The 13603-nt window shown below is 40.5% G+C and overlaps 1 protein-coding gene across 1 annotated transcript in view; it reads left to right on the forward strand.

Moving 5' to 3' along the window:
• Positions 1-7454, forward strand: part of DDB1 (damage specific DNA binding protein 1) — a 32719-nt gene extending 25265 nt beyond the window's left edge. The window contains exons 25-27 of the mRNA XM_054971304.1: positions 201-303; positions 6487-6610; positions 6748-7454. Coding sequence (XP_054827279.1) covers positions 201-303; positions 6487-6610; positions 6748-6831 — 311 coding nt within the window. The 3' untranslated portion in view covers positions 6832-7454. The remainder of the gene's footprint in view (positions 1-200; positions 304-6486; positions 6611-6747) is intronic.
• The last annotated feature ends 6149 nt before the right edge of the window (positions 7455-13603 follow it).

A 13603-nucleotide genomic window follows, 5' to 3' on the forward strand; every position in this document is an offset into this window, starting at 1 on the left:
GAGGAGGCACAACTTGAAGCTTGTAGAAAAACAAAGGAGTTTGAGTAAAGGGTCCTGAGAGGAATAGGTAGAGGGAGAATCTTACCTTGCACTACATCCTGACGTACAGTGGAAAGGGTGGGCAAAAACAAACTCTTCAATAGTAACAGTTGAGTGTTGCTTGAAAATATCATTGTATCAGTTCTCCTTGTCGTTTTTAGGATTGGTGACTTCACTGTCAGAAAGCTGGTATAACCTCCTGCTTGATATGCAGAACAGACTCAACAAAGTCATCAAGAGTGTGGGAAAAATTGAACACTCCTTATATCCTTTTTTCCTATCATCATCATATTTATTATATAGAGTGCTTTAAAGTTCTCAGCATTGTACAAAGATATTTTAAAAATGCAGGTAACTTCCCCATAGATTTGCACAAGAACTAAGGATGAAGAGAAGAAACACCATACTTACCATAGCAAAAAGTACATATTTTTTAAAAAATTAAAAACAAATGCATAAGCAGGAAGGAGGGTCAGTGAGCGAATGCCAAATGAAACAGGTAAGTCTTCACCTTCTGGTGGAAGACAATGATCAAAGGAGACAGATGAATCTCCCTGAAAAGTAATTCCATAATTTTAGTGCCACAGCCAAGAAGGCCCTTTCTTAGGTTGCCATTCATCTAGCCTTAGATGGTGAAGGCACCCAAAGAAGGGCCTCTGAAGATGACTGCTGGGTAGGTTCATAGAGGAATAGAAAGTTCTTAACGTAAGTGAGAAGGAAGAGGTTTAGAGAAAATACAATGCAGAACAAGGAATTAACACAGGAAACGCTCAAAATGAGGACAGAAATAAGAGGAGAAATACAAACTGGGAAACTGTTTTAACTATTAGCTATCTACCCTCACTGGGTAGAAAGGCAGCATATAAATTTTGTAAATAAAAAGATTTTTAAAGTTTATTTAAGAACCAAGAAAGAAAAAACAAGTACTTTCTTTGGTGTCTAGACAAATGGACTATTGTTAGTAATATGAAATTCTCCAACTCTGTCTCTAGAAAATTATTTCTCATTTCCTTTCTCCTGGGAGCTCACAGCCGCATTCATGGCTCTCCCCTCCCCCAAACTGTATTTTCTCCACAATCCTGGGACGTAGGTTAGGCTGAGAGGTGAGTGGCCTAAAGTCACCCAGTGAGCTTCATGGCAAAGTGAAGGTTTGAACTTGGCACTTCGAGATCTTAGTTCAGTGCTGTAACTGCTACACTGTGTTGGTTCTAGCAATGGCAAGTCTTTACAGAACAAGCAATCGAAGAAAAGTTGTAATTTAAAAGTTTTAAGTTCTTTGAGTTGTGCATTTCACTTTTCAGGCAGAAAAGTACAGACTATAAAAAATGAAAGTGATACCACTGACATTATATGTTGCTGGGACAGGATATGAACAAAAAGTATTACTTTTATCCATATTGAAGTTTAAAGGATTTTGAAAAATCCAAGGAAAAATTACTAATTTAGAGATACTGCAAGAAACAAGAAAGGCATGCTAAGAACAAAATTATACATTTGCATACAATATCATCTTAGGTCAAATATGAGAGCTGCTATAGCATAGTGGTTAAGTGGCTGGGCTGGGAATTGGCACACTGCTAGTTTAACTCCTACTCCTGTCATGAACTCTGCAGATGGCCTTGGGTAAGCCACTCCCCTCAGCCTCAGCTCCCCAGCTGTGTTGTGGGAATAATAATAACACTGACTTTGTTCACCACCCTGTGTGTCATAGATCCAGCAGAGTTAGCGGTGTTAGTCTCTAGTAGCAAAATAGTAAAGAATCCAGTAGCACCTGTAAGACTAACAGACTTTACTGTAGCATAAGCTTTTGAGAACCATAGTTCTCTTCATCAGAGTTCTCTTCATCGTACCACACACACACCACACATTAGTACCACGCACCCTGTGGGGAGGGGAGCCAAAATCTGAGCTCTGAAGAACTTCTATAGGCAAAAACCATGTAGGAAAGATATTGATGAGTGACTGGACAGATAAGACCAAAAGGTAGGCAAGACATACTCAAAACTCAGGAACATCTGCAGTTGAAAAAAAGAACTACTTAACTATGTCATGCAGCCAGTAAATAAGAATCTTGTAACATCTTGGTAAAATAGCCAGTAAATCTGAATCTTGTAACATCTTAAAAGGCCTAACATGTTTTATTTTAGTATGAGTTTTCATGGACTAGAACTCACTTTCTCAGATCTGACAAAGTGGACTCTAGCCAACAAAAAAACACACTAGACTAAAAATGTGTTTGTCTTTAAGGTGCCACAAGACTCCTGTTTGCTGCAGCAGATGAACACAGAAATCCCTCTGCAATAAATGATTAGAAGTTTTAATTCCTGCAGAATGAAATGTATGAAGCCAGAGTGAAGTGGGCTTAAACAGGATTTATTGTAGATGATAGACATAGTCATGTCTTTTTTTAAAAAAATGAGAGACTGCTCATTTAAAACAAAAGGGAACAATTAGAAGAAGGAAGAATACAACTTTACTTTAGGAATTAAAGACATTCATTTTCCCAGTGCAGAAACAGTAGCAATAGTGAAGACAGTACACTAAGTAAAGAATTCGAGAATCAGGCATCTGATGAAGAGAACTTGATTCTCGAAAGCTTATGCTATAATAAAATTGGTTAGTCTTAAAGGTGCTACTGGACTCTTTTTGATTTTGCTAAGTAAAGAAAAGGATGATGCTTGGAGATTTTGGCAATTTTTTTTTCAAAATTTTTTATTGGATGGGTTAACAAACATAAACATGATAATCATTATCATTTTCCACCCCATTACATTTTCCCCATCCTTTCCCCCCTCCCTTATCTAGTGACTCCCAACAGTTTTCCATACCCAACTTAACCTTAAGAATATATACTATAAATTCTTAAAATCTATAATAATAATATATATAATATATATCTATATAATACATACTAATCTAATCTATTATTTGTATTAACTATCTTAATATAATACTTATCTATATTAAGAGTATATAAAAATATATATATAAGTATATAATAAGTACATATACTAACTAAAAGGGGAAAAAAGAAATATATATATGTAATATACTAATCCTTAAATACCTATTATCTATATTATAAATCTATTACTTCTGTTACATCACTAAAATATCGTATATACTCCCTATTACCTATACATTCTTATTGTTCAACCTTATTATTTCCCATATAAATACGCTATCTTACTCTTAACTTTATAATAGCATAATACCATAACTCTATACTAATCCCATAAAATATAATAAAATATACCCCCTTTTAACCTTAAGTAAGTTTCTATCTCCCCCTTAACAGCTATCCAAAGACCACAATTTCCCCTTCATGTCCCACTTTTTCTCCACATATTTCTTGAATTTTTCCCCAACTTAATGTATATTCCAATACTTTGCTCTTTCAGTTTCCTCGTTAATTTGTCCATTTCTGCCATATTCAGAACTTTCAAAATCCAGTCTTCCATAGATGGTATCTCCTGAGTCTTCCACAACTGTGCATAACACATTCTGGCCGCCGTAATCATATAAAATACCATAACTCTGTCCGTTTTATCAAAGTCTTCTAAGTTCATGCATAATAACAACAATTCCGGGGTTTTAATTATATTTCTTTGTAAAATATCTGACATTGCCCTTACTATATCCCCCCAGAACTGTTTTGCCTTGTCACAAGACCACCACATATGATAAAATGAACCTTCATGTTGTTTACATTTCCAACATTTATCAGACATCTGACTATTACCATTGGCCAACTTCTTCGGTGTTAAATACCATCTTGGCATTTAGATTTTGTTTTATAAATACCATTTTGGCATTTTGTTTTATAAACTCTGCTCATTGTATCCAAAATATTTTACATTAAAAATAATTCAGCACACATGCCAGACTTTGACTTACTCAAATTTTGGGTTGGATCCAGTGAGAGTGTGGTAGCCACTTGTACTAAGTCAAACTTACTGTATCCTTCCTTGTTTTTCTGCCTGCACAAGATCTTGTGCAACCAATTTCTGGGTGCTATTATATAAAGGGAGGAAAGCACTAAGTCTGTTTATGTTTCAGCTTGTGCTATCTGTTACACCAAGCAAAGGTATAGGAACTTCTTGAGTGAAGTTGTGGTTTGCTATTTAAAATGAAGGTGATCAGAAATCAGGTTGGAACCTGTGATCAGCAAGTACAAGTATAAGGGATCATTCCCCTGTTTCCTTTTCACCTGGAACAATTTCTGATCCTAGGAAAGTTTATCTCTAGGCTCAACAGGACTGAATTAACTGCTGTACCAATCTGGTATCTGTATTGGAGAGGAGGAGATAGTGCCTTTTTTCTCTTCCATGAGCAGAGCTCTATTCACACAAGAGCCAAAAGGGGTAGCCTCATTCCCTTCCTCTCCACTGTAGCTGCCTTACCACTGCAGCTGTTAGTACACACTAGTCTGTTGACCCACAGATTAAGTTTTCCCAGGATTAGAAATGGGGGGGCGGGGAGATCTCATGCCTTCATAACTTTATGCTGACAGTTTGCAGGATCCAAACCATACTTTTTCCCTTTTCCCAGTTCAGAGAAGAATACATTTCATCTCTGTATGTGAAACATCTGGTACACTTTAAAATATGTCACCCTCAGATATGACCAAAATAAAGGAAACCCGTATACAAACAACACAAAACTATTTATAGTGAAACACTGGTTTTTTGCTAGATTAGATGTACATTCATCATCTCCTTGGGAGGGGATCATGAACTGCTGAAAAGCTTCCTTGTGTACATGTTAGAAATATGTTGTTCCTGTAGTTTTACAGCTTGGAAATTTCTGGTTCTTCACAAATGTGACTTCACTAAATCCAAGAGGAGGTTTGTGGTAAAAACTAGTTTCTCCTGATGAAGTTACTTGCATAGCCTGTTGGAGCTTTGTTTGTTTAGGAGATTTCTGTGTCTTCCTTCAGATTCCTACTCAAGGCAGCTTACAGTTAAAATAATAAATCATCAGTATTACATTTATTTATAGTCCTACATTCTCACTGAGACCCAAGGCTTGATTACACAATGCAAGTGAGATACAATATAATCAACAACTAGGACATTCACTGAGCAAAATACAATAATCAACAAGAACAAGCCATTAAAACTTATGTCCCTGGGCCTGTTTTAAAGTCTATCCATAAAATAGACTTCAGACCATTAAAAAGCTGGGAAGCTAAAACCTCTACTTAAGCCTGTATAAAAAGATATGTTTTGGCCTGGTGCCTAAATATACAGTAAAGCAGATGCCAAGTGAACCTCAAAAAGGAGGGCATTCCAAAGACAAGGTGCCATCACAGAAAATGCCCAGTCTCTAGTTGCCTCCTGCTTCTCTTTTGATGGCACAGAGAGCTGGGGTCATGAGGCAGATCTTAACTGGTAAGCTGCTCAATATGGGAGGAGATGGTCCTTCAGGTACCCTGTCCCCAAGCCAAGCCATTTAGAGCCTCAAAGATAAGAGAGACCATTCTGAACTGTGCCCCCAAACAGGTGGGTAACTATTGCAGAGCTTTCAGCACAGTGTAGATATGACCCCTGTAACCAACCTCTAACAATAATCTGGCTGCTGCAATTTTCACCAACTGAAATTTCCAGACCATTGTCAAAGGCAAGCCCCACAGACTGTAATTTTAACTTAAATATGATTAGATAATGGCTCGCTGTAGCCAGATCACACTTCTCAAGGAACCGCTGTAGCTGGTGTTACCAGCTGAAGCTGATAGAGTAACTACGGGCCATGCAGGAGACCTCGCCCTCCATCTGTAGGTTACAATGCAGCAACATACAAACCTGCTCCTTTGGGGGAGGGGCAAAGTGCAACCCTCTCCCTGTCAAGCTGTCCCTGCGGCCCTTGAGCAGCCCAGAGATTGTGTGTCGGTGATCTTCTGGATTTGCTGCTTCTTCCCATCAATTTAACTACCCTTAAGGATGAAATCTACACAAATCTGCATCTAAAATCTGCTTTAGAAAATACCAGCTCTTGAGGGATTGGACATTATATGTCTCTTTTTAAAACAAGTTCACCTTTTCTTTTGAGGAGGTGACAGAAAAGGCTGTTAGATGGTATGCAACATCGGAACAAGAATTTCCTATTCAATATTATTTTCACATCTCCAGAAAGCCAGCTTTTTAACTATCTGATGTTTCCTTCTGAACTCAGCTTGTTTCAGAACAATACAGTCTTAATGTCTTCTTTGTGATAAAGCAATGCTATTATCTATCGGTTGCCTAGGACAGCAGACAAAGATGCAATTCCTGCCCTAAAACCTACAGCCTAATTTTATAGAAGGGTGCATGAATGTTGTTAAAGTGCTGTTATGTTTTGGTGGTTGGTACTATTACTGTGTGTGGAAGGCATGGGAGTCTTGGTTTTTGAGAGGGAAATCTAAAGCTGGTCTGTTGTAAGGTTTGTTTCCTTGATTCTTGATTGCACTTGGAGATCATTTCATACAGAACGTAAGACAGAGTTAGCTACTGGGTTTATTGACGGAGACTTGATTGAAAGCTTTCTAGACATCAGTCGACCCAAGATGCAGGAGGTGGTGGCTAACTTACAGGTAAGCTGGGAAAACTAGTCATTTAGTACAAGCTTTTGAGACAAGCCTTATCATTCTTGTGACAGGCAACTAAGAAGAGCACTGCAACCTTCACCATTATTTCCGCAGAATGACTGCTTCTCACCTACTTGTTTCAGATCGACGATGGCAGCGGGATGAAGAGGGAGGCCACAGTGGACGATCTGATTAAGATTGTGGAGGAACTCACCCGTATCCACTAGCTAGACGAGGAGATATTTCCTAGCACCTTCCTCCATGCTAGCTTTTGGAATCCTTCCCACTTGCAGCTGGGGTCCCCTAGCCATTTGCACTGTAACACTAGAGGCAGTAGCAGTGTGCCTGGGTGAAAGTGGAGAATCTGTGAACTGAAGCCATCTCACTAGGGACTTCTGGATGCAGTGTTGGCTGTTGAGGACATCACATTCTGCTTGGACTCACCAATCCTATGGCTCTCATTTGCCAACTCAGTCCTGTTCCCTGTGAGTAACAGCTAGCAGTTGGCAAAGGTGCATCCCCTACCTAGACTCCTCCCGCAGCTCATTCACTGTTGTCTTTTAATATCTTTATTTGGATGAATTTTTTTTGTTTGGTTTCTTGTGTTTGAAGTGGAAGTCTTTTTTTCCTCTTCTGTTTGGATGAGGTGTGGCCAGGTGGCTGTGTCTGGGAGACTGAAAATGGTGCCTACTCAGGCCTATGGAGGTGCCTGTCTGGAAGAGGAACCCAGGTGGGTAGAAGACCTCTTAACCCCCAGGCCTTGCTGCTCATTCAGGAAGAAGGGGCTACAAAATGATTTTTTCTGTTGTTGGTTTTGGAATTTTTCCAAATAAAGTAGTCCAAGAGGAAAGGGTTGTCTACTGTTGTTATAATTTCTCCTTGTTCTGTTGTGTTGTTTTCAAGGATGCAGGAGGCTATAGCACCCCAGCTGTGCACAAGTGAACATTCTTCAAACTCATTTCACCTTTAGTATCTTTTGAAAATGTCTCTGTCCCATGTGTCTTGCAGAAGGCTGGCTGACACTTTCCTAGCTGAAGGGGGGATGGAACATTTATTTGAGTATTTCCTGCTTACTGCTGAGTGCTGATCTTGACATTAGATTCTCCCTCTACATCCCAGAGGGAGCAGAATTCCAAGAAAAGAGGCTACTCTGAGTTGGACTAGAAAGCTACCATCACCCATTCCTTCTGAAAACCAACAGTCTCCATTCTTCTGGCAGAGGAGATATGCTTCATCAGCTCTAGTTTTTCCTTCATCCTGCTAGATTTAAAAGGGGCTCTTACTAACAGTGGTTCTTCCTCTAGCCACCCCCCCCCATATATTTTCAAGAAGAACTATATTCAATCCCTATTGATACCGAGGTTGGGCTTCCTTCTGGTTGGAACAGAAGGCATTGTTCAAATTGGTCTTATAGAGAGCTTCAGCTGTTCCTTTCAACCACTCTCTTAAAGACTAAAGAGAGCTCATTGATACTTCTTCATTCCTCTCCATTTGAAGTATAGAGGGAGGTCTAACTGCCTCTTCGGCAACTTGCACGTCATCTAGAAGGCTTCCAAATATGTTGGGTTCTTAACACATTTGCGGGGGGTGGGAATCTCCTTGGTTTAGTCTTCTCAGCGTAAATTCTTGGGAAAACTGGCACATGGCACACTGCAGAATCAATACACAGTTCCCTGTAAGGGAAGAATATTTCCTGTGTCAGATTGTTTAGGTCCATAACTCCTGGTACCAGTAATGGCTATAGCATAAAGCCATGACCTGTACAAATCTTCATGTACTAGTTATTTGGTGTTTCTTTTCTGCCTGAAGGCATTCCAACAATGTTACTGGCATTTAGCTTCATTGTTCATGCTGTGTTGTACCATGCAGTTGACAAGCAGAGGTGTTATAGCCGCTAGTGCCAAAAGCAGCAAGGTTCCAATAAAACATTTTGTTCTTCAAAAGGTTTTCTCTTCGAGCAGGGTATTTGCGGGAAACATTTTTCTTTCTAAGAGATGCAGGCTATGTAATCTAACCCAGCAGAGTTGGTGGCCAAGTTGCTTTATAGTAGGGAGCTCTCAAAGAGGCTGGCTCTTCTCCCAGAAGGAATGATTAAGAGATTTGAGACTTTTGAAATGTTGAGACTACTGCATTTTATTCCCAGCTGCTCTTCTGGTTTGGCCTTAAATTAACTAAAAGCATCTTATGGCTGTAACTGAGATGGCTATTGCTTATGCCTGCCACTTGTGGAAATCTTGCGTTTGTTTATTCTCTAGTGCTTGCAAATGGGAAAGTAGTTCGGTGTTCATGTGAGTGGTATAGATATGAGTACTTTTTTAGTGGCCTTGTCATTTTTCAGAGCAAATCCATACTGGGAAGTGGTGGGCAAATAGTGCAAGTGGGATATAGTTGTAGTATGATTTACTAGGTCAACAACTAGACAGGTTGTGATGGGGATGGTAACTATGAATTTATCTGGAGGGCCTCCATCAAGTCAGTGCTTACTCCTGCTTATGAATACATGTAGATGCACAACTGTTTTAAAAATATATACAGAAATATAATTTTCATATAATTTTAGCACAAGTCAGCAATAGATTGTGCTCAACCCACAACAAAGTCTCTTTTTATAAAGAATGCTTTTACAGATCCTGAAGGAATAAAGAGCAAAGATTGAATAGAATTACAAGTTAGGTTTTGCAAACCTTCCAACACACGTTTATAACATTTCATTGCAGACAAATGCAGCACAGTCACCTTCCAGTAGGTGCACAAAGGAACTTATATACGCGAACACAAAAAAACTGTCACAGGCCTACCCTAGCCATAAACAATAAATGTATATGTCTACCCTGTGTTTTTTCTCCTTGTCAGAAAAGTAAGTACTATGTTACTAGTTGGGGAAAAGTGTCATAAGATATAGAGTGTTTTCAAGCTGGGAAAAACATCTTGTGCCCTTCAAGCCCACCTCCATTTGGTAGAGGGGGGAGAGAGTTTCCGTTCCTGAAGTTCTATGCACTAAATGTGAATTGTAGCTGCCTGCAGTAGAGCAGAGAAAGACGGCGATATTTTGGAGAGAATTCAAAGCTCCCACTTTGTATTACTACCTGTGCAAATGAAGCAGGATATAACCATTTCCCTCATTTGTCAATCATGCCAAATACATTTGCATTTAGTTGCTAGAACACAGGAAGGTGAGAACATGTTTATTCGCTTTTTGTAAACAAGGGGGGTGGCGGCTCCAATATGAACGCTGGGAAATTGTGGAAGGAGGAGATTGGACTCTATACCCACCCACCCCCTGCCCCCCAATGGCTGTGATCCAGCTTATTCTTAATTGTATAGAGGGGTTTTTTTTAACATTACAGCTGCTGTTCTCTCAGATCTGCATAACTGAATGTACATTTGCTTCTTATTTGTATATTGTGTTTCATGATAATGCTTGTGTTTTGCATAATGCTATTGGAAAACTACCCATAAGAAAATCTGTGTAAACAAGAAGGGAAAATATTTATTTATAACATTTTTATGCCACCTCCCCGGAACCTCATCAGAAAACCTCATTAAAAACAAAACATTAAAAGTTACTTTTTAAAATCCAGCATTAAAAAACCTATAAAAATATAGATAGTGAAGAACAGATCACAGACATCTTAAAACAGTTTCCAAACTAAAATAGTGTTTTTAAAAAATCACTGCCTGGGTGCAAAGCCTGGGCGAATAGAAACTGTTTGGCCTGGGGTTTTAAAGAAAGTAACATAGGTGCCAGGCAAGCCTCAAAGGGAAGGCCATTCCATAAGTGAGGTGCCGACATAAAGCTTCATATTCCAATGTAAGTACAGTAATATATCCTATGATACAACCTTTAGGTAATTGAAATAGTGCAACGGTATAAGGGAATTTATTTAAAATGATAATTCTTGCCAAATAATAATATCTCAATACCAGTGATACGGTTTTTAAGTCAAAAGAGTGATGTTATATCTTAAGTATCCTATAGCTAAGTTCTCATTCATAACTTACCCAAGCGAACTTGATCAGCTGGCCAGGTTGATCTGTAGACTAGAGTTTTGACCAATTGACTAATACCTCTGTTATTCCATTGATCTCCATTGGGAAACTTTTTCACACCTATATATGCTCCAGTCTTCACAAGTACCTCTCTGAAGGCAGTTCCAGTCCTACTTCCCTTTTATGATAGGTGACCTTCTGTTCGTATCCAGAAACCCCAGAATCCAGCAAGTTCTCTGGAAAAGGCTGAGACTCAACAAAAATGGGGATCAGGCCACCTCTAACTTGTATAGGAAACAACCATGAGTTAAGCCAAGTGTCCCCACATAGTGCTGGTGGGCCCAGTGGTGCCCACCAATGCCTTCCCTGGAGCCTGCCAAATGTTTTTATAAAGTGAGCAGGGCCTGGTGGAGCTTTCACCCAGCAAGGATTCTGATCAGCTGTGCAAAATTTCTTCGGTAGCAGTTCCCATCATAGCATATGAATCTTCACTGTGTGACTGAAGGTAAACTCTGGCAGCCATTTTGTGGCTGTGCCCACCATGCTGTGTCAGAATTCTAAAGGTGCCCACAAACTCCTACGCACCAGATGTAGCAAAACACGCACACCTGCATACTTTGTCATTCAGAAATCTCCAGCTTTTGGCCTAAAAATGTAACTATCCTTTCTGTCACCTAAATGAAGTTCCTCTTTGTCCATCGCACCTATTTCCTGGGATGTCAAGACTCCTCATGCCTTGCTACAGGTCTTTCTAAAAGCAAAATTTTATAAGCTGACCATGCACACAAGCATGCATACCTTTGCATTTGATTTGATTGTTACTTTGATTGGTTAGCTTAGTATGCATATAATCATGACAAGGCAGTACAGTCCTAAATACCTCATGCTGGGAACAATGCTGAGGAAAATGATTGCCTTCATGACTTGCTTGTCGGCCTTCTCAGGACATCTGCCTGACCAATACTGGAAACAAGATGCTGGATTAAATGGAGCTTTGGCCTGTACATCAGGGCCTGGTTTTCTCACTGTGGTATTTGGTTTCCTCTTTTCTCATAAATAACACACCTGCTTCTCACAGGTACTCACTTGGGGCTGGGGGAAATACATTGCCCAACCATGAACCTCAGGCTGCCTTACCTCCAACTGGGGCTGCTCTTTATTCAGAACTAAGTTCAGTTGGAGAGAAAACAGCTGCACCTCTCAGAAGAAGTTTTGTTTGTTTCTTTCCCTTAAGAAAAACAAATAATGTGACTTGGCAGGATGCATTATAACCAGTGCTGTCAAAGTATACAAAAAGGGACACCATCCGTTGTTCATCTGTTTCAAAGAACAAGTGTACTATAGAATGGTAGGGAAGTCAGGTCTGCAATTTCTACTTGGGCTGGCCAAGTAGCCTCCAGTAGGTTTGCATTATGGTGAAATGTAGCACACCACCATCCTAGTGTTGGCATCCTTTCCCCCAAAGTTTATCTTCTCATTAATATGAAGTTAATTAAAAAGTCAGTGAAGCTTCATGCCCCCCCTCCCCATTACTCTTGAACCTTAAATGCCTTCATATTTTCTATCTCCCAACTTTTCAGCATTCCCTTGAAGGCACATTCCTGTCCTCTACCAACCACAGACCTTGTTTTTGGAAAAGAAAAAGGGGGTACATCCCTTGCCTTTTGCCTCCTTGCCTGGGGCAAGAGGGGGGAGAAAACAGGAAGAAGTAATGTGTCTCAATGTTTTTACAGATGCAGGGGGCAAATGAGCCATCAAAGTCCATGGGGAAATTCACAGTAGGCTGTTGCCCTGGATGGCTGCCTCCCCCTGACCTCCCCCTCCCCAGTCCTGTTCCTCCTCCCTTAGTGGGATGCTCTGCGGGATTCCATTCTCAGCACCGCCTCAGTCTCATGCTACTCCTCCTTTGGCCAGGCCGGGTGCTGGACTGCAGCAGCCCTCCCCAGCCAGTACATCGCTCATATCCACCACTGCAATTCCTACTTGGGCTGGCCAAGTAGCCTCCAGTAGCTGCAACTTATCACCAGGCCCTGCTGGGCTGAACCAGCTGTGGCTGCAGTGTCAGCTAAGGATAATGAGCCATGACCGTGGGCAGCAGCATGACCAGCCACAACTGGAGTGACAGCATTTCACTGCTGTGGTACCTCCTGAGCCTGCCAGGCTGTGAAGGGACCTGGGCAAGACTCTCCATACCAGCCAGTCTGTTCTGCAATTAGAGGTGCCAGCTTCCAGGAAGGGCCTGGGGTTTTCACAGGCCGTTTCCACACACGTTGAATAATGCACTTTCAGTGCACTTTAGTTATCCTTTAGAAGTGGATTTTTTGTTCCACACATGGAAAATCAGTTACAAATGTGCACTAAAGCGTATTGAAAGTGGATTATTCAACGTGTGTGGAAACGGCCTCAGTATTATAACTGATCTCCAGACTACAGGGAACAGATCTCCTGGAGGAAATGGCAGACTCCGAGGGCAGACTATATGGCATCACGTACATCCTACTGAGCTTGTTCCTCTCCCCAAACTCTTCCCAGGCAATGCTTCTAAATTTGGAGTTTCCTGAGCTGGAATTGGAAACCCTATGTAACCAGGGTCGAATCCACATTACTCATTCTAAGTCGCATGTTCCCCGCATTCCCCACGCAATCCCGAGTGCCGGTCACATTACCTCATTAAACAGATGCATTTCATTTGCATTTCTCCCGAATATGTGGTCACAGGTTTTCAACGGGAGTTTCACGGTGGTCATGAACGGGCCAATGCACAATTTACGTGGTTTTTTTAAAAACCAACCCCCTTCCTGTCTCTCCAGCCGTTCCGAGAGTTCCTATTGGCTGATTCAACTTGCAAGTGCTCCGTAGTCTGCAAAAGACTGTTTTTGACTTCATAGCATTGGATTTATTGATTATGCTGTTTCTGAATCAAATCTGGTAGTTTGAAAAATCATTTTGGGGTGAATCTATCCTCAGAACGGACTCGCGAAACTTCCTTTTTAACTGTTTTTTATTTTT

This window comes from Eublepharis macularius, chromosome 2 (genome assembly GCF_028583425.1).
Source record: "Eublepharis macularius isolate TG4126 chromosome 2, MPM_Emac_v1.0, whole genome shotgun sequence".
NCBI lineage: Eukaryota > Metazoa > Chordata > Lepidosauria > Squamata > Eublepharidae > Eublepharis > Eublepharis macularius.